Here is a 26,168-nt window from a genome sequence, read left to right as displayed (position 1 = left end):
AACCATTTTGGGATTTGACCCAAGGGCAGGATGGGTGATGGAAAAGGGACATGAAGGAGCTGGGAATTCCCACAAATCCCCAAATCCAGCCAGGCTGAGCCCCCTCAGACTGCCCCTGGATCCCTGCGAGTGTCTAAAACAGTGGGAGGAGCAGGATGGTCCTCAAGGTCCCTCCAAGCCAAACCATTCTGGGATTCTCTGACCCAAGGGCAGGATGGGTGATGGAAAAGGGACATGAAGGAGCTGGGAATTCCCACTAATCCCCAAATCCAGCCAGGCTGAGCCCCCTCAGACTGCCCCTGGATCCCTGCGAGTGTCTAAAACAGTGGAAGGAGCAGGATGGTCCTCAAGGTCCCTCCAAGCCAAACCATTCTGGGATTCTCTGACTGACCCGAGGGCAGGATGGGTGATGGAAAAGGGTCACAAAGGAGCTGATAATTCCCACAAATCCCCAAATCCAGCCAGGCTGAGCCCCTCACCTCTGCAGACGGGCCGGTGGTCGCTCCAGGCCACGATGATGTCGCTGACTCTCTTGCAGGTGATGCTCTTGGAGCCCTGCAGGTCGTAGCCCTCGTTGCAGGTGAACTGGATGCTGGAGCCCAGCCTGGAGAGGGGACAGAGGGGACATCAGCCTGCTCCTGCCTCGTGCAGCCCAGGATTTGGGGCCAGAGCCATCCCCTGGCCCTGCAGGCAGCAGGAAGGGAGGAGGGAGCAGCTCTGCCTCCCCCTCTGCTGTGTTTGCCCCAGGTGCTGATGTCCAATTCTCAGTGACATTTCAGGGGGAATTTCATCCACAGCCCTGGGAGAGGACACGCTCAGCGTCCTCATAAAGTGAATTAAGAATCTTTATCAACTGCTGAGAGTTCTGCTCTTTGTTCTGTGGTTTGGATTCTGAGCTTTGCTGTTCCAGCTGCTTTGTTCACTGGGGTGACACAATCCAGTCTGCAGCAGCTGGGAATTCGTCCCGTGGAATTTAGGGACTGTTGGGATTCCCTTTCCTCTGCCCTCCCTCCTTTGCTGGATTTGAGGAGAATTTGACAGACTGGGATTTGATTGAGAGACACTTTCCATCAGCAAACCAGCCCCTGGGCAGCAGAATCAGATGAAATATTGATTCCCCACGGCCACCAGCAGCTGGGGCATCCCTGCAAAGGAAAACTGGGAACTGGAAAGGAACAACAGCTCTGGTTTAAACTTCCTAAACCCCAATTAGCTGGCACCACACAGACTCTGTGACAAGGAACCTCAGTCACCTCAAATTCTCTACGGGCAGGGCCATGCTGGGGCTTGAGCTAATTTGAAAAGTGATTTTTTTTTTCTGGCTGTTTCACTTTTCCAGGGGAGGGATGACAGCACAGAGGGATTCTACAACCCGGATTGGGAAAGGATAAAAATACTCCCTGAGATCTTTAGAGAGCCTCACGTGGAACAGTACACCCAGGCAGGGTTTTACACACGTGTTCCCCAAAACTGGGCGGGATTTTGGGAGGGGGACAGAGCAAAGAGAGCCCCCCAGACCAGGAGCACACCCAGGGACACACAGGAGCTCATGCACAGAACACACAGAAAATATTCTTACCTAAAATCGTTGCCTATCCTTTTGCCTCTCTCGGGAATCCCAGGGTCTGGACACAAATTATGTCCCTGGGACACACCAACCTGAGTTACTACAAAGCAAAAAACAGCACATACAGAGACAGAATAGCAAAAGGAGCATTCTTTCAGCAGCTGTCTTGGTGGATGTGGCGAGAAAAATGGCAACTGGGAGCTCAGAAACCTCAGTGTTTTATTCCAGAAAAACAACAGCTTTGGAAACAAATATCCTGCTCAGTTTACACACCCGAGTGTTTTCTAGGAAATGCCAGCTAGGGACACAGTTTTCCCTCCATTCCACTACAGAAATACCTCTGGAAAAAGTTGATTTTTTGGTATTTTTTCCATTCTGCTAACTGACACCAATCACAGAGCCCATTTGCTGTGATTAAAGCTCCACCTGCCACCCTCCAAGGTGACCTCACAGCCCCCCGAGCCCAGCCCAGCGTGCCAGGGAAAGAAAACAACTCCATGAAAAGGCAGGTGTGTGATCCCAGGGGGAAAACCAAGCACAGAACGAGAGGGAGGAAGGAGAGGGGAATGCAAGTCGAGGGTTTGAAAGCCAAGTCATTTAGTTGGAACATGGAAAATTTTATGGAGCAACCCGGATGCCAACAGACATGAAATCCATGGAGTGGTGGCCAGCACTGAAGAAAGCTCCCAGCTCCATCCTCCCCATTTCCAGCCCTCTCCAACCCGCCCGAGGCACAAAGGAGGGTTCAGGGTGGGGGAACCTGGGGGGTTCCTCAGCCCTGGCACAATCCTGATTTCCAGGCTGAATTCCAGCACAGTAACAAGGGACAAAAGGGGGATTTTGCCCCAGGATTTGGTTTTCTTTGCACCCAAACCAACAGCAGATTTCTCAGCCATGATGCTGAACCACTGAAACAACCCCGTTCCCAATCCACCTCTGCCCAGCACTGGATCACAGGGAAGAAAATCCCAATTTTATTCCAAACACGGTGCTCCAAAGGCCACTGCCAGGAGGAGGGTGACACTGAGGTGACACCAGCCTGTTTCTCGTGGCAGACAGAGGGCTCAGCAGCTGGAGCCCTGCAGGGGCAGGGGGGAGGGGAGAATCCACCCACCCTGGACACACACAAAGCCAAAGCCATCCAATATTCGGAATAAACCACTAGGGAATCCCTGGTGCATCCCCACCTACACCTGTTCCTACAAGGAGGATGCTTCCCAACTTTTGCTGATCCCAAAAATACTCCAGCTTCTCCTCTGATGCCCTTTAAGTCCCTTATAGGAATTTCCTTTTCAAGGCCCTTTTTTCCTCCCTTCCCTCCGTGCTGGAGCAGGGATGGGGCTGGGATTGTCCCCACACATGGCTCTGCTTTCCCACAGGATGCTCTGGTGCTCTCCTGTGTGTGTGGGAGGGCACAGAAGTGACAGAGACATGGATTCATGGAAAACAGCCTGTGAGGATTGTTTTCCCACTTTTCCATGTCCACAACCCCTGGTTAAGCTCAGTCAGCAGCACCAAAGCAGCATCCAGCATCCCTCCATTTTTTTTGCAGCTCCAAACTTTGCTTTTCCACTTTTCACAGGCCCAGCAGATTCCAAATCACCCCAGAGCGTGAGGGAAGGGAGGCCGTGGATTCAACTCCCAGCTTCTGACAGGAAAAGTTTGGCTGAACAAAGTCCCCAGCTGCCACCACCCTCCTCATGCTCCTTCCCTACACCCAAAGGTGATGCCTGTGCACAGGCAGCTCCAAACAAAGGAAAATTCGCCTCAGGATGAGGGATCCAAGGAGGGTTTTATGTCCCAAAGCCATGTGGGAGTGAAGGAAAGTGCTCAAATTCCTGATTTTCCTCTGTAAAACCCCCCCTGAGCAGACACACCTGTAACAACCACAGCTTCCAGGGCTGTATCCCAACACTTGGGAGCTCTTCCTCAGAGGAAAAATCCCATTCCCGCAGCAAATTCCTCCTCCCATGATCAAAACCCCCCAGACCACCCATTCTGTGCCCCCCAGAGTGGGTCACTGCTGCCACACCCAGTGATTATTTCCCACATCGGATACAAAATGAAGCCTGGAATTCAAAACTTTGGGAAGAAACAATCCCAGATCCCCAGGAAAAGAAAGGAAAAGAAAGGAGAGTTTGTCACCCCCATTGCTGAGGTCTAAGCCCAGCTCATGTCTCATTAGCTGGAGCTTCATTAACACCTAAAACCACGTGTAGATAAAGCAGAGAACAGGGAAGATAAAGCTGAGCAAGGGGGAGAGGGAAGATATCTCCATATCCTGGGAGTTGGGGAATTTCTCTTTTAAGGAGATTGAAAGAAAAGGAGGAGATGGATTAGATGCTCATTTACAGAAACTTTTGTTCTCTAGCTTTTGTTACACACACTCACACACACACACAAACAGAACAGCCCAAAGGTTATAAACTGCATTTGTCATGCTGAGAATTTGCTGTGTTCACCTCCCTAAAGTTTCACCTGGGCTGTGCCATTCCCAAATGAACCCTTCAAGGTTACTGGAAAAACAACAGACCCCAAAAATTGTGATGAACTGCTCAATTTCTGTATTAAAAGCTCAGGAATTCTCTCTCCCAGCCATGGGATTGGTTTTCCACCCCCTCATTCTCCTGCTTTTTGCAATTTCTTCCTCCTCGTGAATTCAGTGACAGCCAGTTCTGATTGTTCAGCTTGCCACTGGAATTCACTGTTAAAATCCTCTTCAGTTTTGTCTCTCTTAATAAGAAAACTTCGCTGACACATTCCCAAGGGACAATTTCTCACTGAATTTCAGAACTACAAAATAAAACAGCACCTAAAAAAAAAACAAACCTTTGACAAAGCCCCAACATTTCTCAGCATGAGGAATCCAGTGAAAGGAGGTGATGCTTTCTCCTGGCAGGAGGGGTGGGAAGGACTGCAGCAGGAATTAGATGGTGTAAAGGGTTAATCCGAGTGGTCACACCAGGGTAATTCCATGCAAACTTCTGGGAAAGATCACCAAAATCAGGCCTGAGAGCTTGAAGCTGATTTATGGGTGCAGGGCTCACCCCAGCGAGGTCCTGCTGCATTTCCAACCCCCAGAGACCCAAAAAGCCAAAGATTAAGTGATTCCAGAACCTCAGTGACACCAACCCGGACACTGAACCCTCCCAGTTTCAGCAACACCAAGAGTGAAAAGGTCACAGCCAGGTCCTGACACTGGGAAAATCCAATCCCAGCTGGGAATGCTCCTCCAGGAGAGCTCCAAACCCCAATTCCCACCTGCTGCTGTCCCAGCTCAGAGGGTGAAGCTTCACCACAATCCCAGAAGCGCAGAATTCCCAGAGCATCTCCAGGCTGTCCCACCCAGGCCAAGCACAGCTCGTCCCCAAGCCCCAGGTGGCTCCTGTGTCCCAGAGACACCTCCCCAAAATCCAAGAACTCCCGCACACTTGGCCGAGACCTAAAAACTGCTCATCCCACCCCAAAAAAATGACTTTGCAAAGCAGATTTTGACCGAGCTGGACACGCACAGAACCTCCAGTCCTTGACCCAAGCCCTTCCAGGCACCCCCAGAGGGCCTCTCCAGGTGGGCCTCACCCAAACACCACAAAAACCACTTGGACGCTGATTTTTAAATCCAAACCACCACCATTTTCCCACTGTGGCACCTGGAATATCCACATTTACGTTGTGCACTCGGAAACAGCCCCCAAAATATGGCCTAAAATTTCAAACTGCCTCTTCTACCTGCTTGATTTGTCTCTCAGTATTATCTTCCCTCCAAAAGTGAGTAAAGCAAGATAATAATTTTATTATTCCAAATAACAGAATATATTTTCTAATTCCAAATCATTTGACTGATGGTGAGCAGTACAAGGCACTTAATTAAGATTTCAAACAAACACATTCCACTTCAGCTGAGCACAAGCAGCACCTCCCCCCAGAATTCTGTATTTTTATGGATTTTTTTCCATAATTCTGGATTTTTATGGATTTTTTTTCCCCCTGCAATAACACAAGCAGCTGTTACATCACTCCATTTTGCCTCCACTCAGCCACACAAAACACACCAGGTTTAATCTGACCAGGCAATCCCAAATCCAAAACCTCTGTAAAACCTGCAGGATTGAAGAGTGGATCCTTCCAGGGAGGATTTTAGGCCAAGTTTTAGCAAAGAACACTTGGAAAGAAAACATTGCTGGTAGCAATAATCAAAAATAAAGCAGGGACTTGAAGGCTGGACTTGATCTTTTCCAGCCTTAACGATTTTAGGATTCTGTGGAATAGCTTTAAGGGTTACCAAGAGACACAAAAATTCCTGAATTTCTGGTGTTTGAGCCAGAGCAACTGGAAATTGCTCTGGAACAGGGAATTTCTTTCCCCAGCCTGTCCCACCTGTGGAATTATCTGTGATGCAAACTCAGCTCATGGAAGTTTGGGAGCACAGAAGGGCACAGCCAACCCTGCAAATCCAGCAGGGAACGGAGCAGATATGGATTGCAAAAAAAGAAAATAAAAATAAAACCCTGATTTTCCTGGTGCCATCTCCTTGGGAATCAGCACTTCTGCAGCTGTGAATTCCCCGTGGGGGCAGAAGGCTCCACAATAGGGACAATCAGGGCTGAAAATCCAGATCTGATGGAGAGCGGGGCATGGGGAAGGAGCTGGAGGGTGACAAGGACCATGGAATGGGGCCACCATCCCCATCCCCATGATTCCAGCTCAACAGCTTCCAGCCTGAGCTGTCCTCCATCAGCAGGACAAAATTTGAGCTCTCAAGATGCTGAAGTGGCAGCTCTGAGCCCCTTGGGATGGGACAAACCAGGCAGGGGGAATGAATTCCTATTTTTCCTCCTCAGAAGTGCAGGATCTGCAGGAAAGGGAAGTGCAGGTGCTGTGTCCTCCTCAACCTCAGTGCATTAAAAATGGGTAAAAACTGCTCCAAAGGCCATTCCCAGGAATGAGAAATGGGAATTCTGTGTATTGTTAACACCACAATACTTCATTAAATCAATTGTTTCACTCCTTTCCCCACGTTCCCCAAAATCCAGGGCAAAACTCCCTCCACTCCAAACACCCCCCCTCTGTCTCCACACCCAGCCAGGGGGGTTCCCAACTGGATTTCCCACCCAGTTAAGTGCACTGGGATGTTTATTCCAATAAATTCTTCCTGGCAAGGAATGTATCACCCAGCCAGGAACAGCTTTTTTAATTTCCTTTAAAATTGAATTTTTTTTTGCCCTGGACACGCCCCTGGGGTTTTCTGCTCTGGAGATTTTGGGTTGTTTTTTACCTTTTTTGGGCTTTGCTCCCGAAAAACAGAGCCTCTAAAAATTCTCCTGGGAGCTGGGAGGGAGACTCTCCTCCCAGACAGACAGTGAGCCACGATTCAGATCCAGCCCATGCCTTTTTCTGAATTTTGTATGCAAAATCCACCCAGCTGAGATGTGCAAACTGCTCCTCTCTGATGGGAGTAATGGGCTGTGCAACAAAATGAGCAATTCCAGCTTCTCCCCTAAAATCCATTTGGAAAAATGCTCCATCCTGCTCCCATTTGAATCCATATAAAATATTAACTCCCAGTCAGATCCCTCCTGTTTCATTTCAGGAAGAGCCCAAGATTCAGGGACAAAAACCACAAGTTTTGCTCCTGATTTGGGAAGAACCTGATGGAAAACTGAGATTTCCCACCTGCCCGAGGGAGGCACAGCAGTGACCCCAGATGTTCTGCCCCTGACCCACCAAGCACTACACACAACCTGAAAAATCAGCACGACAAACCCAGAATTATGATTTTTCTGCAGGGAAAATGAAACAAAACTCGAATAGAAAAAGGAAGACGCTGTGACTACCTCTGTAAATTTTCTAATATTTTGGTTTTTATGTTGCTCCTTATCCCTGCTCCTTTATTACAGCAGTAACACCGATCCCAACCCCAAATTTCTCTGTTTTCCCCACTGAAAGGAGCCCAAAGCCACGACCCTGGAGCACAGAATCAACCAAATGCAGAGACTCCAAGCCTTGCACCCTTCCAGGAGTTAGTAAATGCTTGTGACCAGAGCACTGGGAGGAGGGAGTGATGCAGAAATGCAGAGGGAAGAGGGAAAAGCACCCAAACTTTTCAGAGTGGCGAAGTTTTAGAGATTACTGGAAAGTCCAATGAAATGTTCCAGGAGATTGTTATCAAAAAGACAGTGAGGAAGAGCCAGAAAACTTACACACAGATGTCTTCTGGTTGTTGTCCTTGCTGGGCATGAGCTTCACCCCTCTGGACTTCAGCTCCATCTGCTTCTTGACTGCAGGGGTGGGAAGCAAAGGAAAGAGGAGGAAAAGGTTTAGCTGAGCTTCAGGGATTTTTAAGTTTTTATTTTAAAAAGAGAAATGTGAATCACCCACATCCTGCATCCTCCCCTTTGGGATCAGCCAGCTTATCCTGACTGCTCAAAACCAGCAGGGAGTTGCTTTTCCATGTCAGGGCTTTGGAGAGGGATTTGTTTTCCATGTCAGGGCTTTGGAGAGGTTTAATTTCAAAATAAAAATGGGGTCCAACCCCCCCTATTCCTCTGCAACCCACTAAATATGGGAGACAGGCAAAAGGGAAGCTCTAAGGAGCTTCAGGGATGCTGAGAGGAAAATGCTGAGCTGGTTTCTGGTTTCCCCCCAGTTTTTCTGCTGCAGGAATTTATCCCATGAACCCATTACACAGCAGGGCCATTCCAGGGGAGCACTCATAACCTAAAAACTGCAGAGCTGCTGTGAATAAACAGCGGGAAAAGGCAGGAAAATAGCAGGGGAAAATAAAATTAAACCCCATTATTGGCCAAGGGAAGGATCAGCTTGGAGCCCCACACCTGGAGGACTCCTCCCCAAGGGTGACCATTCCCTCCCTGCTCCAAACCTCCAGCAGAAGAGGAGAAAAACCAGGAAAGGGAACAAGAATTCATCCATCTCCAAGAGCCCCATCCCTTCCCACCAGGCAGCTCCCCACAGCAGGGAGCAGCAATTTGTTTTTCTGCTCTGGACTTGGCTGCTGCTGCCTCCACCCCGAGGGTTTGACACAAACCCCACCTGGCACAACCATCTGGGAGCAGCACAAACACCTGGATTTGGGATCACTCCAGCTTCCAGAGGCAGGAATTGGGATAAAAGAGTAGGAATTGGGATAATTCCAACAGGAACTGAGAAAACCCAACAGGAACTGGGATAATTCCAACAGGAATTGGGATAACCCAGCCCTCAAGGGCAGGATTTGGGATAAAAGAGCCTCCACTGCAGGAATTGGGATAACCCAGCCCTCAAGGGCAGGATTTGGGATAACCCAGCCCTGCAGGATTTGGGATAACCCAGCCCTCACTGCAGGATTTGGGATAAAAGAACTTTCACTGCAGGAATTGGGATAACCCAACAGGAATTGGGATAACTCAGTGTCCAAATCACTTTCTGGGAGCCTTTTCCTGATGAGCCTGCCCTTATCCTTGGAGAAACCCACTTCAAACCCTTCTCCTCGTGTTCTTCATCTTGTCAGCCTTTCATCCCTAAATTAGCACATTCCTAAGACAAAGCTGTCAAGAAGAATTACCCATGTAACTAAAGAGGGGGTTTTTAATCGTGCTGGGCTTTTTTTGGGCTTAAAAAGAACCTGTTTGGAACAGCTGCTGTGGGAGGCTCAGACAGGGAGAGGCTCCTTGAAGCTCACCTGAGGTGCTGCTTTGAGGGAGATGCTGGGTGCAGCTTTTCACTCATCATTTCCTCCCAGCTTTTGGCTTTCTCTTTAAATAAAGCAGCAAGAACTTCAAAAATCTGAGCTGGAAAATATTCATGAGGAAAAGCTGCTGCTGCTCCTGTCTTCCTCAGCAGCTTCAATCTGTTCAGGGCAGCTGCCTTTTTTTATTAATTTAAGAAGGGAAAACTAATTAACAGCAGGCTGCTGTCAAAGCAAATCGAACTCTTTGTTTCTTTTTACTCCAAATCCACCTGCAAGTGCAGCAGGAGGGGAAAAAAAGCAGCAGGTTTTGGGATGCCCCAAAGCTCCACGTGGATGGGAATCACGGGATATTTCCAGCCTGATCTTGAGGTTTTTAATAAATGTGATATCAATGGATCAAAAAAAGGACTTGGGGATACTGAAACTCACATTTTTGGGATAAAAATCTATTTCTGCTTCAAAAAAATAGTGACAAACTTTCCTGTAGTGATTCTCCAGCTTTTTGCAAGCAAACACAGGGATAACCCCCGAATCCCACCCCAACATTCCCTCCCAGGCAATAAAACCCAGGCAATTTCAAGTTTCCAAGGCCGAATTTGGATTTTGATTTGAATTTTCCAAGGATGTGGGCTGGGACTCTGCAGTCTCTAAGTCTCTGCTCTGTGGTCATGCTTTGGGGCACGAGCAGCGATGGAGCAGCTTTACAAAACAATCCCCGTGTTGGTGTTCTCCACAGCTTCCCACTGCACATCCCCTTCTCCAGCCCCCAGGGAATGTTCCCACTCTCCACACAAACAAAAGCTCAGCTCGGGTGATTTGTGCACCAAAAAGGGAATTTGGAGGCCAAGCAAAGCCTCCCAAGCATTGGTGAACCCCACCAGAGCTGATGGTGGCACCATGGATGGGATGAGACACCCTTGGGAACTCCTCCATCAGGACACAGCAACCTGCAGGGATTTCCCCAGGGCTGAACATCCCAAATCCAGGAGAAGGCAGTGGAAGGTGCCATTCTCCTGGAATCAGAGGAATTTTAAGGTCTCTTCCAACTCAAACCATTCCAGGATTCTATGGCACAGGGAATTCATAATTTGGATACAGCCAGGCTTGGAAAATTTTCAGGGACACGTTTCTAACCAAGGTTCTCCCAGAGCCATCCCTGCCAGATCCCATCCAACAAACATCCCCCTCCAACCCCGTTCCTGATGGAAAACCTGGCTCCCAAACCCCTCAGCAAAGGGAACAAGGCACTCATCACCCAGCATCAATCCCGAAATTCAGAGCTTGAGCTGCTCCCCTAATTGCACCGTGTCTCTTCTCCAGGAGAATTGATAAAGATAAATTGGTGAAGATAAACTGATAAAGAGGGATCACTGCATCCTCTCCTCCTCATCCTTCATTTTGGAGCCCTAACGATGGAAGTCAGACTTTACAAATGACTCCATTTAGATCAGAACCAGGCACAGCAAAGCACCACTTGTTTTGTGCTTTTTCAAAAATTAAACAAATAAGAACAATTCTCCCACTCCCTGCCCTCAAAAAATCCGGTATTTGAAAATCTACTTTGTTTGTAAATTGGAATGTGGAGCAGTACTACAAAGGACTGTGTCAGGATAATTGGATGAACAGAAACTCCTGTTTTCTGGAGGGTTTTTGCTGCTCACACACATCCAACAGATCTAATGGAATACTCAGCATCCTGTCAGATTTGAGAGATGACATTACAAAGCTCTGCCAGCATGGCAGGCAGGCCGGGCTGTTCCTTTCAAACCACTTCGTGTTGCTCTAAATGAGTATTTAAGCAGACATTTATTTATTTTTAATTTGGAAAACAGCGTTTCAGCAGCAGCAACAGAGAAAATCTATTCCATGAAGCTCTGCTCTCCTTGTTGGGGGAATTGCTGTTAAATCCAGATCCTGCCTGGGTCTCTCCCTCCTGCTGGGATGATTCAGCAGCAGGACGCTCACAGGGGTTCTTGTTCTTGGAGGTGAAGAGAAACCCCCTCCAATGCAACTCTTTGGAAAAATCCCTCTTTTGGCAGCCTGAGCAATGGATCTTTGGGAATCAGAGCCTGCACAAACACTGGGATTATCCAGAATTGCCCAGGAGACTCCACAGGTCGCGTGGCAGGAGCCAAAAATCCCTTTGGAACCCAAGGGTGTGATCCAGGATGAGGAGGGGGAGATCCAAGACGGGAAATGGAAGATCCAAGATGGAAAATGGAAGATCCAAGATGAGAAGGGGGAGATCCAGGATGAGGAGTGGGAAATCCAGCATGAGGAGAGGAAAAGATCCAAGAGGAAAAGATCTTAGATGAAAATGAGAAGATCCAAGATAAAAAGAAGATCCAAGATGAGGAATGGAAGATCCAAGATGAGGAATGGAAGATCCAAGATGAGGAGTGGAAGATGAGGATGAAGAGTGGAAGATCCAAGATGAAAAGGGGAAGATTGAAAATGAGGAGGGGAGGATCCAAGATAAGCAGTGGAATGTCCAAGAAGTGAAATGGAAGATCCAAGGTGAGGAAGGGAAGATCGAAGATGAAAAGGGGAAGATTGAAAATGAGGAGGGGGAGATCCAGGATAAGGAGGGGAAAATCCAAGATGAGGAGTGGGAGATCCAAGAAGAGGAGTGGGAATAAGGATGAGGAGGGGAAGATCCAGGATAAAGAGCAGAAGATCCAAGATAAGAAATGGAAGATCCAAGATGAACAGTGGGAGATAAGGATGAAGAGGGGAAGCTCCAGGATAGAGAGCAGAAGATCCAAGATAAGAAATGGAAGATCCAAGATGAGGAGTGGGAGATCCAGGACAAAGAGGGGAAGATCTGTCCAAACTGAAGCCAAACTGATCTATCCATGGGTAGAACTACAGATCTACCCATGGACAGGTCTGTAGATCAAAGCCATGGATGGGGCTGGGAGCACCCTGGGATCTCGAGAGGTCGCTGCCCATGGAAGGGGTGGAAGTGGATGGGATTTAAACCCATTCCAAACCATTCCAAGATTCCATGACACCCTCACAAAGCCATTGATGTGTCTCTGGTGACCAGCAGAGAGCTCCCCAGCCCCTCCCTGAAGGAGGCAGCTCTGTCCTGTGCAGGGCTGGAGCTCATCCCATTTATCTTCCTCCCGGAGGGAAGGGAAGCGGCCGGGGCGGGGAGATCGATAAAAGCTGCAATTATGTGTTGGTAACAATCAGCTCCAGAGCAATTAGGGAGCCAAGTTCTGCCATAAAACATGTGCAGAGAGGGGCAGCAGCAGCCAGGGCAGCATTCTCATCTCTCCAATTCCAGCCCTGCATTTCCAGCCCCTCTGATGGGGGGGACATTTGAGGTGCTGCCACCTCACCTGATTAAAATACTTCTAGATTATTTTCTTCCACCTTTTTGGGGAGACAGGATTGGAGGAAATTTTAAAAATAATTCTGTGCACACATTTCTCCCAGTCCCTTTGATTTCCTTACCTGGGGAATGGGGGAAAAGCATTTGCAAAAAATCAAGATTCACCTTAATGAAAGGGAAAAGGGAAGGGGGAAATATTTAACTCTCCCAGGAAGGGAATGAAACAAATTTGCTGTGTTCAACAACAACAAAAAAAAACCCTCTCCACAGCCTGATTGCATCTAACCTTGCTTTTACATTCCTAAAGTGATTTCCAAATGAGGGCACGGATTAGGGAGAGCGGAGAGGGAGCAGACAGGGAAGGTGTTCTGCAAAACTCGGGATCAATTTAAACAAGCTGGAAGGGAAATTGTTTTCTTATAGATTATCAGCAAAGCCAGACCCCGTCCCAGAGGACACAGGGGGTTCGTAAATGATGTGCAGACACGTCTTTGGAAAAGAGACAACAAATTAGAGCCACCCTAAAGCCTCCCTTGCTTGTCCTGGCCGATCCTGATTCAGCTCTCCTGATGAAAAATGCATTTCAGCTGCTGTGCCTGCCGTGGAATTACACGGCCTGTTTTGTAGGGATTTATCTCCAGTGAAATATTTATGTCCAGGCCAGGTTGTGGAAAGGGTTACAGGGAGGTTTTTAAAGTATCAGCATCTCCTGTCCTACAGATCCCACCGCCTGCAGACGCCTTCCCTTCATCCCTGGGAATCTTCACTGCTTGGCTGCTTGTTTTGCTGGATTTTTAAGCATTGAAAGGCAGAAAGAGGCTGCCAAACTCCACAAAAACAGCAGGAAAAATGAGGGCAGCTCCCCTCTGGCAGCTGGGCCGAGGTCCTGCCCTGATTCCAGCTCAGAATGGGGAGCTCAGTTCATTTCCCAACACTCCATCCCCAGTTCATTCCCTCTGCCAACGCCATGGGACAGAAGCCCCTGGCATTTATCTGATCAGGGGAATGAGAACATTCATCCTGACTTTGCTGGGGAGGGAAAAGCTGACTCAGACAGGTGCTTTGGAGGAAGCTGCAACCCTGACAGCCAGGGAAAAGGCATCCAAAGGGAAGCTGCTTTTTCCAGGCCTTGGTGCTGCACAGAACAACAAAAAGTTTGTTTGTTTGTTTCCTTGCAGTTTAAGGTTATTTACAGGTTCAAGGAAAGCAGGAAAGTTAAATAATGATGTGGTTTGTGTGCTGAGGCCATGACAGCCCTGCTAAGAACAACCTGGGAACATCCAAACGAGGCAGCTTTGTGCATTTATCCAAGGGAAATCCTCTCCCTTTCCCTTCACTCCTCTCCAGAGCTTTTTCCCAGCAAAGGCCTCTTGAGAGCAAACCTGCAGAGCTCCCCTGAGCCCAGCCTTGGAGGGGACCCAAAGCCACTCCTGCTCCTTCCCTGCTCCACTCCCCCTCTCCTGGATCCTGCCTCCAGAGCCAGCTGCACCCACAACCTCCTTCAAAGACATCACCCAAAGGAGTGGTGGGACACTTCCAAGGAATGCACTCAATCCGTTCTGGTCCCACTCTGGTTCCAGCAGGAGCAGCATCTTCACTGTCAGAGGATCTCCTGTCCCTCAACAGCACCCGAACATCCCCATCCTGAAATCTTTATCCCAATCCTGAGTTCTGCCCTGTGGGGGTGGGAAGCGCTGAGATGGATTTCCCAGAGGAGCTCCTGGATCCCTGGGAGCGTCCAAGGCCAAGCTGGAGGGGACTTTGAGCACCCTGGGACAGTGGAGGTGCCACTGGATGGGTTCTAAGGTCCCTCCCAACCAAACCAGGCTGGGTTTTTCTATGAAAACCACGCTTTGGGGGATCCCAGCTGGAAAATAACAGCAGCAGGACCACGCAGGGAGGCAGCTGGGGATTCCTGGCAAAGCTGGGGTGGCTGAGGCCAGGCAAGGACATTGATTGCTCCCTCCTCACCTTGGTACTGGGCACTGAAGCCCTTCTGCCTGTGGTTGCCATCGGAGGTGAAGTGCAGGCGCAGCCAATTTTTACTGCTGATCACGGGGGCAGGCAAATTCATCCCAGTGAACCTGCAAGAGAGCAAAGCAGCACAGCCACGTCAGGAGCTGGGAGTGACACCCCAAACCCACCTCTCCGGGCCATCCTCCTCCCTCAGGAGTTTGGGAACTCCTCTGTGGGTACACACAGCCAAGGAGAGCACCCTCCCCACTCCAGGGCTGCTTCCAGCCCCACATTCCTGCTGGGATTCCCATCTGAGAGCTCCATGTTTGTAATCACAGAGGTTCCTAGTCCTTTTTCCTAAAGCACAGAACATTCCCAAGCTCATCTCATCATGTTTGATTAACCCCACCCCAAAATCTGTTTATTTTAACCCAGGAAGGGAAAGGATGGCAAGAACCTATTTGTTTTTTATTTTATTTATGACCAATCCCAACCTGAGGAAGATTCCAGCCAGAAACAGAAGTAGGCAGCTCCAGAGCCCAGCAGCAGCCCTTCACACCTATTCAAAATTTTATTTCCTTTTAAAATATGATCTTGTTTGCTTCATTTAACTCCAGCTCACAATTCCTGGCTGAGTTTTGTCCCAAACCACGTTTGGGACTGGAACACTTCAGACTCAGACTGAGGTCCACAATGATGACATTCACCATGGTGGGGACACCAATGAGCTCTCTCTACTCCTGCTAATGAAAGCTAATTATTTTAATCCCCAATTATCACTTATTTCAAAATTACTGCAATTTCAGCACCCATTATTGGCATTCCAACACCTTTTATTGGCATCCAACACCTTTTATGGCATCCAACCCCTTTTATTGCCATTCCAACCCCATTTTTGCCATTCCAACATCCTTTTTTGCCATTCCAACACCCATTTTTGCCATTCCAACATCCTTTTTTTGACATTCCAACACCCCCTGCTTTTTTTAACAAAGGCAAAAGGATCCAGGGAATCTGTTCCATCCGGAGGGTAATTCAGATTTGATTATTAAACATTTTTTAGCAGCAGATCTGACAGCCCATGGAGCATCTGAAGAGTCCTTCAGCCACCCAGCCCACCCAGAGGTGACCTCAGCTCCTCCAAGTGGGAGCCAGGCTGGAATTGGCAGCGTTAATTAATGGCAGAGGGGCTGCCCTGTGCTCCCAGCCCGTTAATGAGCTGGCAGGGTGATTAGTGCATAACTAAAGCATCTCTGCCACCTACAGTACAATCCAAACCCTGGATTATCCCGTGCCTGGATCCTGCAGCGCTCTGAGATGATTTAAGACTGGGATTTAAGGCTGTTCCCAATCATTTCTCCATGGATTGTCTCCATCCCTGTCCCCCAGCCCTTCCAGGAGGACGAGGTGGAGCAGAAATGGATCCTCTGTGGCTTTTTGCCATCCTTGGGGAACTCCAAGGCAGCTGAACCCATTGAACTGGAAACTTTCTCAAAGAACCCAGTTCAAACAAACAGATTTGGGGCTGAGATCAAACATGGGATGCCCCAAACCCATCCTGAGGAAGTTCCCCTGGCTGGTTGTTATGACAACACCCTTCAACTTAATGGTCTCACCCTCCAGGGGCCATTTCATTGTTCATTCTGCTGCAGCAAACCCCTCAGAAATAATCTTTAGCTATGCAGAGGCAAATTTCCCTTTCACAGCTGTAATTCAACTGCCTGGATAAAAAACTAACAGTGAACCAAAACTGCCTGAATGAGGCTCAGCTTCTCCTGTCCCCCATCCCTGGTTTTGGTTTTCATCAGCACATCCTTGAAGGGTGAACTCATCCCAAACCTGGCAGGTTTTCCCCCTTGTGTGACATCGAAGCCTCCGCATTAAACACAATTCCTTTATTCAAAACAGGGAGGGGTTAATGCCATCAAAACTCCTCTTTTTATAAAAAGCACCGAAGTGAGGCCTTCTCAACTCTTTTATTTCTTTCCTTGCTCTCTCACTTCCCACTGAATCCAGGCATGAAATATTTATCCCATTCCCTCCCCTGGCACAATTAGTATGGCTGTACATGGCTGGCACTGATTACTCTGCATTCACGTCCCATTATCTATTTACAACCCCAATTCCTGCTTTAATTTGTTTCCACGCAGAGAGGAAGAAAAGGAAACGGGGGAGAAAAATCAATAAGGTGTCACAAAGTGAGGCAGAAGCATCGGAGGAGCAGGAGGAGATGTTTGCACATGGATTTTGAGCACCCTGAAATTTGATTCTCATCAATTTGGCCATTAGTTCTTCTAAATGGACCCAAATACCACGAGAATTCCTGGTGTGGATGCTGCAAACCCAGTGCAGGAGTCAAAGGCATGACTAAAGGCAGGAATTCCATCTGAAATCCCGTTATTTCAGGTGAAATATGTGGAGGTGATGGATTTAAACATGAATTTGAAGGAGTCCTGGTTTCCTGATGCTGCCCAGAATCAGGGTGCAGTCAAACAGCTCCAAATAAAAGCAAAGCACATCACTGGGGATGTTTTATCTTCTTTTTTTTTCCTTTGAACTGATTTTGTTGATTAATTTAACCTCTCCGTTCATTTAATCTCTGTTTTGACACCCCCTTGGATCTCTGCTGATAATCCCTGACATCAGCCAGGCTGGCTCCTGGCTCCTCCTGGAGCCTCCACCACAAATTTTGGGTGTATCTCCCTGAAATTTCATCTTCCTGGAGCTCAGATCCACCTTTTCCTTCTCTGGCTGTGTTTAACCCAAGAGTGAGACCCACTGGAGTGGTTGGGAGGAGGAGGAGGAGGAGGAGGAGGAGGAGGAGGAGGAGGAGGAGGAGGAGGAGGAGGAGGAGGAGGAGGAGGAGGAGGAGGAGGAGAAGGAAGGGGAGGAGGAGGGGAGATCCCAGCAGCTTTTCCATGGATGGAGGAGCCAAGAGAAGATCTCAGCAGCATTTCCAGGGATGGAAGAGCCAAGGGGAGCTCCCAGCAGCAATCCCAGGGATGGAGGAGTCAAGGCTGGCAGTCAACACGAAATCCAAGGAGGAGAACACAGCTGGATCATCCCTGGAATGGCCCAGGAGAGGTTGGAGCAGCTGAGATAATGGATTGTGTCCCTGCCCATGGATGGAGTGGGATTTAATGCCCTTCCCAACCCAAACCATTCCACGATCCACAACTGGATTTGGCGCTGTGGATGCTCAGTTTAACCAGAATTGTTGAGGGCACAGAACTGAGCCCAGCCCAAATTTCACTCTGAGCTCCATCCCCAGCCCACTCTGAGCCTCCTTTTCCCTCCCAGCCTTTATTCCACTGATACCCCACCAATTGTGACTCATTTCCCACTCACTACAACTCGGGGACACCTCTCAGCAGCTCTTCATCTCCCTGTGTATTATTATTCACTTCACCTGTATTTTTAACTTTCCATCCAAACCTCTCCTCAAATTATCAGGAGAGCTGTACCATTAATTCTGAACATCTTATTTGAGCTTGTCTGCTCTCTTAAACAAAATATACTTAAGCACCTCTAGACCTCATTTCTGGGTCGCAGGAGACTTCTCCTCACTGTGGACTTTTACAAGGAAAATCAATCATTAGATCAGTTCTTGCTCCTGCACCTTCCCTCTGCTCCAGAGCCTGCAGCGCCTCAGGAGCTGCAGGGACAGACCCCACACACCTCGGGGAGCAGCAGCTCGCCTCATGGAACTCCTCTGCTTGCAGGGAATTCTGTAAAAAAACCCCTACAAACGAGCCAAAGACACTTCTGGGAGCAGCCAGGGTTTCCCTTGGAAGGATGTGCCCCCTCCAGGCCTCCCAGTCCCCTCCTTCCCTGGAATGTTGAAAGGCTGGAATTCCCCACTGGGATGTTTTTAAGACCCATCTTCAACCCAAGGGCAGATTGAAACAAGCTTTTTCCTGCAGGAGGAGCAGTGCACTCCTCATTTCCCAAAGAAAAAGAACAGGAATTTCCTTAAGGACAGGTTATTCCCAGGTGGGAGTGTGGAAAACTCCCTGGCATGTTCACACCACCCCCTGCAGGCTCCAGGGAATCTGCTGCCACCAGATCCTGATGGAAAGGACAGAACGGGAGAGGTTTGCTCCAAATCCAATCCAAAAAATGCCACCAGGGCTGCCCCAGAACCCTTGGACTGGAAATGAAGGAATTCTCCTGGGCTGGGCTTTGGCTCAGCCTTAATCCCAGAGGGCAGCCTAAGGGAAAATCCTTCTGGAGCAACTTTTGGCCTCCACCCCTTCTTGTTTCCACTCCCAGAGCTGGTAACAAACTTCAGCTTCATCTCCACGAGCAAGAAATCACTCCCAAAGCTCCCACGGCCATGGATCCCTGTCCTGGCTCCTTCCAGAATCTGCTGCTGGAAGGGAAATCCCATTAATTTATCCCTCACTTCCCTCTTCCTTCCTTTTTCCTTGAATTCCCTCTAAGAGTTTCCAAGCAGCAGCAAAACTTCCATCAACTTAATTCCTACCCTCAGACAAATTTGCTGGCTAGGATCAAGTAATTTTTATTTTTTTCCCCAGGAACTTTTACTCTGGAGTTCTTAATTCTTCATTTTTTTTTTATGTGGCATTTCCCCAGCTCATCTCTACAGGAGCATAAACCAAATCCTTGGCTGATCTGGGGCGATGGAGCTCAACTGGAAACAAAGCCAAACCAATTTCCACTGTCCAGGGTGCCTGATAATCTCATTTTTCTGCTCTTTTCCTTCACCTCTGAAATGTTTCAAAATTATCTCAGGCTGAATTCTCCTGGATCTCTGCTCTGGATTAATTTCACTTTAATGAGAAGTGATTCAATGGTCCACAGGCATTTGTGGAACTGTCACAGCTGAGCAAGCCAACAGGTGGAAGTGTCTCTGAGGGGTTTTTATTACATTTAGCAGTGATTTATGCACAAACCCACCCACTGTGGATTAGTTTTTCTTGGATTTCATGGCTATTCCACCCATTTACACACACAGGCAATGGATATCCACGTTAGATACAAAAAGAGCAACGAGCTCATCTTGGAGGCAAATATTTCCCAGCCATTCATAAAATTTAGATTTTTATTTTTAGAGTGAAAAGCTCTTTAACACAAAGGCTTAAACTCCCACGGAGCCAAATGCAGCTGGTGCAGAAAGGTGATTGTAAAGCACTGAGCTGGCCACCAACACAGAAATATTTCAGTTTTCACCCTGATGAAGCTAAAATCCCATCAGAGCTTCCAGTGCAGGACATCCCAGAGGTCACAAAAAAGGTTTCAACTTCAAAGCCATGTCTGAAAATTGTGAACTATTTCAGAACAGACAGAGCCAGTGCCAAGCCTGGAGGAGAGGGGGTTCCTGCCAGGACCCAGCTCTGTTCTGCACTCAGGTTGGACATCAGGAGGTTGGAAATTCCAGGAGGAATTTCCTCATGGAAAGGGCGCTCAGGCCTTGTAATTCCCATTATTTTTGGGAAATGAGGAGTGCACTGCTCCTCCTGCAGGAAAAAGCTTGTTTCAATCTGCCCTTGGGTTGAAGATGGGTCTTAAAAACATCCCAGTGGGGAATTCCAGCCTTTCAACATTCCAGGGAAGGAGGGGACCGGGAGGCCTGGAGGGGGCACATCCTTCCAAGGGAAACCCTGGCTGCTCCCAGAAGTGTCTTTGGCTCGTTTGTAGGGGGTTTCTTGACAGAATTCCCTGCAAGCAGAGGAGTTCCATGAGGCGAGCTGCTGCTCCCCGAGGTGTGTGGGGTCTGTCCCTGCAGCTCCTGAGGCACTGCAGGCTCTGGAGCAGAGGGAAGGTGCAGGAGCAAGAACTGATCTAATGATTGATTTTCCTTGTAAAAGTCCACAGTGAGGAGAAGTCTCCTGCGACCCAGAAATGAGGTCTAGAGGTGCTTAAGTATATTTTGTTTAAGAGAGCAGACAAGCTCAAATAAGATGCTCATCAATTAATTAATTAATGGCACAATACGAGGTCAGGCCTTGGAGCTGCCCAGGGAGGTTTGGAGCTCCCATGCCTGGAGGTGTCCAGGGCAGGTCTGGATGTGGCTGGGGACAAGAACTGGTGACAAGTTGGGCTGGGTGACCTTGGGCTTTTCCAACCTCGACTATCCTGGAAAGGAAAACAGGTTCTTCCTCCTCCCGTGCCAGTGCTGCAGCCACAGCGAGACCTTTGTGCTCCTCGCAATTAAAATAATCAAATAATGAATCCCACCCTTGCTGCTAATTACCCCAATAAAAAGAAGCCAAGTGACAGAAGCAAAGCACTTCCCACACGCTCCCACCCTGAAACCAGAGCTTGGTTCCAGTCACACCACAGCGAGGTGACAAACACGATTAGATTTATTCCATTCAGAGCCAACCACCCCTAATTCAGCACAACAAAATGCAACTGAGGCTCTCTAATGCTGCACTGCAAATCCTCCCCCCCAAAACCTGCTACAGCTTTATTAGAATTTCCTCTGAAGCCTGAATATCAGAGCTGCAGAGATTGTTTTCCCCGGGCAGGCAGGGGGAGATGTGCTGATAAGGAGCAGGGCTGTGTTTATCAGCAGATAAATAACAACCAGCCCTCGGTGCAGGGCAGCCTCACTCCCAGCTTTGCCACCCTAACAATGCACTTCAATTCCATTAAACCTGGAGTTTTACTGCCAAACGAGCTTGGGACGGCAGGGAAGGGGGATGTTTCAGCCACTAAAATCTGCAGAGGGAGCCCAAGAAGCTGCAAGGGAGGTTTTGGAGCTGCATGCTGGCGCTTTTCCAGCTCACCGGGCACAGAAGTTGCTCCCTTTGGGGAGCAGAGCACAATCAGGTCACCTCAGCTGCGCTCCCAGACACGCCGGAGAGGCTGAGCTGATCCTGGCTGCCTCCAGGATGTCACATTAATAATGGAAGAGGCTCGCTGGAAGTGACAAACTCGGTGGAAGTGACCCTGCCTGGTGGCAGCTCTGTCGGATTAAGCCCTTTTCTGACCTAGAGATGGGGCAGCTGAGAGGGGTTTTAAAAACTTCTATTCCGTTTCAGTCTCATTTCAAAAGTAAGAGAACACAAGTGTTACAATTCACACTATCACAATCAAAAACCAACTATTTCCTAATCACAATACACTGTAAGGATTTCTTAACCTATCAACTTCTACCATACCACAGATACCTTAAAACCAATCATCTAAAATTACCCTTCATAAATCCTAACAGAATACATCTTTTATAATTCCATTTCTCCAAAATAGCTAGTCTTTTTTTACAAGACCATCCTTTAAAACTTGTCTCTAATTCAATTTCTCCCTCAACGACATCTATCCTATTCCAGAACATCTCTAAACTCAACGTTTACATACAAATACACACCGTGTGAAGCTTCTGCCAAGTTTTAAGAATTTTTTACAAATCCATTCCCCACATTAGCTCCACCAGGGTCACACCAGGCGTGGGTCCAGCCCTGTCCTGTTCTCTCCTCCAGCCTGTCCCTCCTGCAGGCATTAATGTGACATTAAACAGAAGTTGTTTCCACCCCCTCTGCTCAGTCCCCAGCACCTGGGAGAAGGTTTCCCCACCAGCCCACATTTCCAGAGCCAGGATTCAGCTTTTCCACCACAAAAAAAAGGCATTATTTAACTGGAAAATCAATGGGAAAATATTCCAGCAGCAGCCAGGATGGACAGAGCAGGGATGTGCCCATGGAATTTAAATCCTGGCACAGGGCACAGGAATCCCTCCCATCAAAAGCACCACTGTCTCCAGTATGAACCAGGAAGAATTAAAGCCCCCGAGGTGGCTGCAGGGCCAGCGGGAGGCAGAGAAATCATTCCATTCCTCCCCAAGGTCATCCAAGGAAATGAGGCCTCCCTGAAGATTCCCCAAGCTGAAATATCCATGTGCTGGATGTTGTAACTCCAGAAAAAGAGAGAGGGAGATCAAATATTGGGAAAGCTCTGAGAGGGAGCTACAAAAGGCAGGAAATCCAGCGTTAAGTCAAACATTGGAACAGATTCAAAAGGAGCAGAAGGGAGGAGGAAGAGCTGCAGATAAGCATTGTCTCACACGGGGATTGTGTTTACCTTATTAATTCCTGATCCCGCTCTCCTCCTAGCAAGGTGCTCGGGGTTGGGCAGTGTGAAAAACACTTGCGTTAAAATTTTAGGAGTTTAATAGTATAAAATAGTAACAAAAATTAGGACAACAAGAATTTGGACAGTTAAAGTTAGGGCAATAAAAGACAATAAAAAGAAAATAATTTGCTTTTTTTAAATTATTATTTATCAGACACTTTGCTCTGCCCCAAAGCACGCTTTACTAACAAAGGATTAACCCTTAAAAGCAATAGCCTATTGCACATTCATCTATCTCACACATGATTCAAACATTCTTTTCAAACTGGGGTGTTTCTGCTTGTGAAAAATACGTATTTTATGACTGGCTTCTTGCAAATATTCAAATGAATATTCTGTGTGTTATGTTAGAAAGTGATGCTGTGTTAATTTTTTAAGTAGTGTGTTAAATAGAGTTTTAGGTGATAACATCATGTTCAAACAGAAACTATGGATGTGGGATTTTTTTTAAAGAAAGGAATGAGGTACTCGCACCAGACAGCAGCCACAGGACACCTGAATCTTTCAGAGAAAAAGAGAATTTGTTGCTCCCTTATCAGAAGAAATGAACTTCTGAACTTCTTCCTGCCTCCTCAGCCCTACAGACACCGTCAGGATTCAGAGGAAGAAGCTGACACTGACCAGACAGAATCCTTGGTTTGAACGGAATTTCTGCATCATGGATGAGGTGTAGGAAGTTGCAACAGGCTGTTGCTTTTAAGGGTTAATCCTCTGTTAACGTGTGTCCTTTTTCAGGTTTATTCTGCCCAGAAAGAGGTACCTGGACCCTCCGTAACTCTTTGTTCTTATTGTCTCCTATTGTCCTAATTCCAATTGTCCAAATTTTTATTACTCCAATGATATGACTACTTTTATCACTATTTTATTGCTATTAAACTTTTAAAATTTTAAAATCAAGTGACTGGTGTTTTTCACGCTGCTTAACTTCACCTTCCCCCCCCTCATCTTGTAAATCAATCTTCTCTGGTTTCTCAGAGTCTGCACTTTCCCAATAAGGAGGCAATAATTCTTCTCTTAGAATCCTGCTGGACTCTGCTCAGCTCCAATCTGCTGCACAGTCTAGACATGCCTGGGGTCACACCTTGCTCTGGAAAAGTCATCTCCACACGCTGATTTGTTTGTGTTTTCTGCATGGAAAATATTCCTGACCCCGTTTTTATTTTAGGGTTTTTTTAGGGTTTTTTTTTGTTGGATTTGGTTTGGGGATTTTTTAGGTTTTGTGGGTTTTTTTTGGTGGTTTTTTTTTTTGTTAGTTTTTTTGTTGGTTTTGGTTTTTTTGGGGGGTTTTTTGTTGGTTTTTTGGTTGGTTTTGGGTCTTTTTTTGTTGTTTTTTTCTTTTTCCCCCCTCAGGTCCTGCATTTACCCAGAGAGCAGAGACTGGAGGATTCAAGGTGAGCATTTCCGGAGCTCCTCACAATTTACTGATGTCACCAAGTGCAGCATCACTCCCAATTTGTCTCTGACCCCTCTCAACTCCAGGGAGCACCAGGCATGAAGGCTTCTCCCATCCCAGCTCCTTCCTCCTCCTGCAGCCCATGCTTCAATCCTGCCCTTATAAAAATCCAGGTTTTCCCCAGAATCCCAGCATGGCTTGGTTGGAAGGAGCTCAAGGATTACCCAGTCCCACCCCACCATGGCAAGGGCCACCTTCCACCAGAGCAGGATGCTCCGAGCTCCTTCCTTCCCCTCAGAAGGGCAGCTTGGTGTTGATTTACACTAAAAAAATAAAAGACAGCAACAGAAGAGATTATATGGGATCACTGAGAGGAATTTTTATGAGGGAGCAAAGCCTGGGTAATGATGATGTTGAAGGAGCAGCTTTTTGCTCCAAATGGTCCCCCTGGTAATTCCTGCAGTGTCTCCACAAGTTTAATACACAGGATTATTGCAGGGAAGTCTCTCAGAACGAAGCAGATCCTTAACTTGCTTTGACATTGTCATTTTACACTGCATTATTCCACGGGAGACCTGCAAAGCAATAAATCCTTCCTCTGCCAGGATGTGGGAGCCCTGTGAGAGGTGCCAGCAACAAATTGTACAGCTAAATTCTCATTTCTGCCCCGAATTCCACCTTGTCCTCAATGACTCTTCAAGAAAAAAAGAAAAAAGGAGAGACCTGCTTAAAGCCTACAGGAAGCTCTGAGATTTCACTCCCTGATAAACTCATGCTGGAGCTTTAATTTAACAGCAGCAGGGACAAGAAAGGTGCTTTTCAGTAACTTCCACTCCATGAAACTATCAGAGGAATAAAACTTTGTTCTTCCCCTTTTACTCCTTTCCAAACTCATCCTTTCCAGCCCACCTTTGGCTCTTCCTGCCAAGAAAGACGTTGTGAAAAGGTGTTTGCAATGTCCTATTTATTTAGGGAGCTACTGAGTAACTCCAGCAGGAGAGCATGAAACGGGCCTGGCCTTATCATTTTGGGTGAATTCTTCAGAAAAATCCATTTTCAATGTGTTTGCTATTGAGAGAGTTGCTGGAATTCACCCCAAGTGAATAAATTGTTTCTGAGGATCAAGTGGCACCTTCTCAGCAGCAAAGTGAGTCCATCCAAACATTCCAGCACCCACCCAGCAGCAACTCCTTTGGAGATTCCCTGGATGAGAGCTCTCAGGAAAGGGAAAAAAACCTCATTTTAAATTCCACCTGCCCCTGTGCTCCCACCTTCAGGCAGCCAGGAATTCCCGGGTAGGTTTAGCAAGTTCCCAGGTGGATTTATCAAGTTCCCAGTGCTGTTTGTTTCCTCCTTAGACAAAAGATGCCTGATGCACTCTGGCCCTTACAAAATGCTCATTAAAATCTCCACACTGTGCACAACTCCTATTTCACACCCCAGACAGGGCACAGCCTGCCAAATCCCAAAAAAAACTTCCACCTGCCACTGGTAAAACATGGGAAGGAGGCAAAGAACCAGCCAAGGTCACACAGATGGATCGGAGCAAACTGTGGAGCCCAGCAAAACCCATAAATCTGAGGGGTTTCCAGGAAACCCCATAAATCTGAGGGGTGGTTTCACCTCCAGAATGCTCCACAAATCCTGGGGAAGCACCTGAAACTCTGTGCTCCACCCAAAGCTGGGAGGAGGGGGTGGAATTTGCTAATTCAGGCTGTTTCACGCTGTCTGCCTGGTATCAATGGGTTTAGCTGGTGGAGTTGGACACGGGAGGAGCAGAGATTTCACTGGCACAAATCCCAGGGCAGCCTCTGCCAGGAACAGCTGCTCCCTGTCTGGGAGAACCAGAGCCATTCTTCTTCCCAAAGTCTCACAGAACCAGCAAGAAAGGACTCAGAGCTGAGTGCCAGGAGCTGGGGACAAATCCAGCACGGCCAGGGACACCAGGAAAGGTCCCTGGGGAGGAGCATCCTGGGGTGGGATGGTCACAGGGAGAATGGGACAAACCCAGCACAGCCAGGAACACTGGGAAAGAGCTTTGGGGAGGAGATCCTGGGGCTCTTGGATTCTAGGGAGAGTGGGACAAATCCAGCACAGCCAGGGACACCAGGAGAGGGCTTTGGGGAGG

General features: G+C 47.9%; 1 protein-coding gene across 1 annotated transcript in view; it reads right to left on the bottom strand.

Annotated features, from left to right (window-relative positions):
• Positions 1 to 26,168, bottom strand: part of CSMD2 (CUB and Sushi multiple domains 2) — a 238,525-nt gene that overhangs the window by 108,820 nt on the left and 103,537 nt on the right. The window contains exons 6-9 of the mRNA XM_038161173.1: positions 14,566 to 14,678; positions 7,768 to 7,845; positions 1,580 to 1,667; positions 480 to 604 (exon numbers count right to left, since the gene is read on the bottom strand). Coding sequence (XP_038017101.1) covers positions 480 to 604; positions 1,580 to 1,667; positions 7,768 to 7,845; positions 14,566 to 14,678 — 404 coding nt within the window. The remainder of the gene's footprint in view (positions 1 to 479; positions 605 to 1,579; positions 1,668 to 7,767; positions 7,846 to 14,565; positions 14,679 to 26,168) is intronic.

Source organism: Motacilla alba, chromosome 23 (genome assembly GCF_015832195.1).
Source record: "Motacilla alba alba isolate MOTALB_02 chromosome 23, Motacilla_alba_V1.0_pri, whole genome shotgun sequence".
NCBI lineage: Eukaryota > Metazoa > Chordata > Aves > Passeriformes > Motacillidae > Motacilla > Motacilla alba.
The sequence above is the reverse complement of the archived record's forward strand: the minus strand, read 5'-3'. Positions and strand labels throughout refer to the sequence as shown.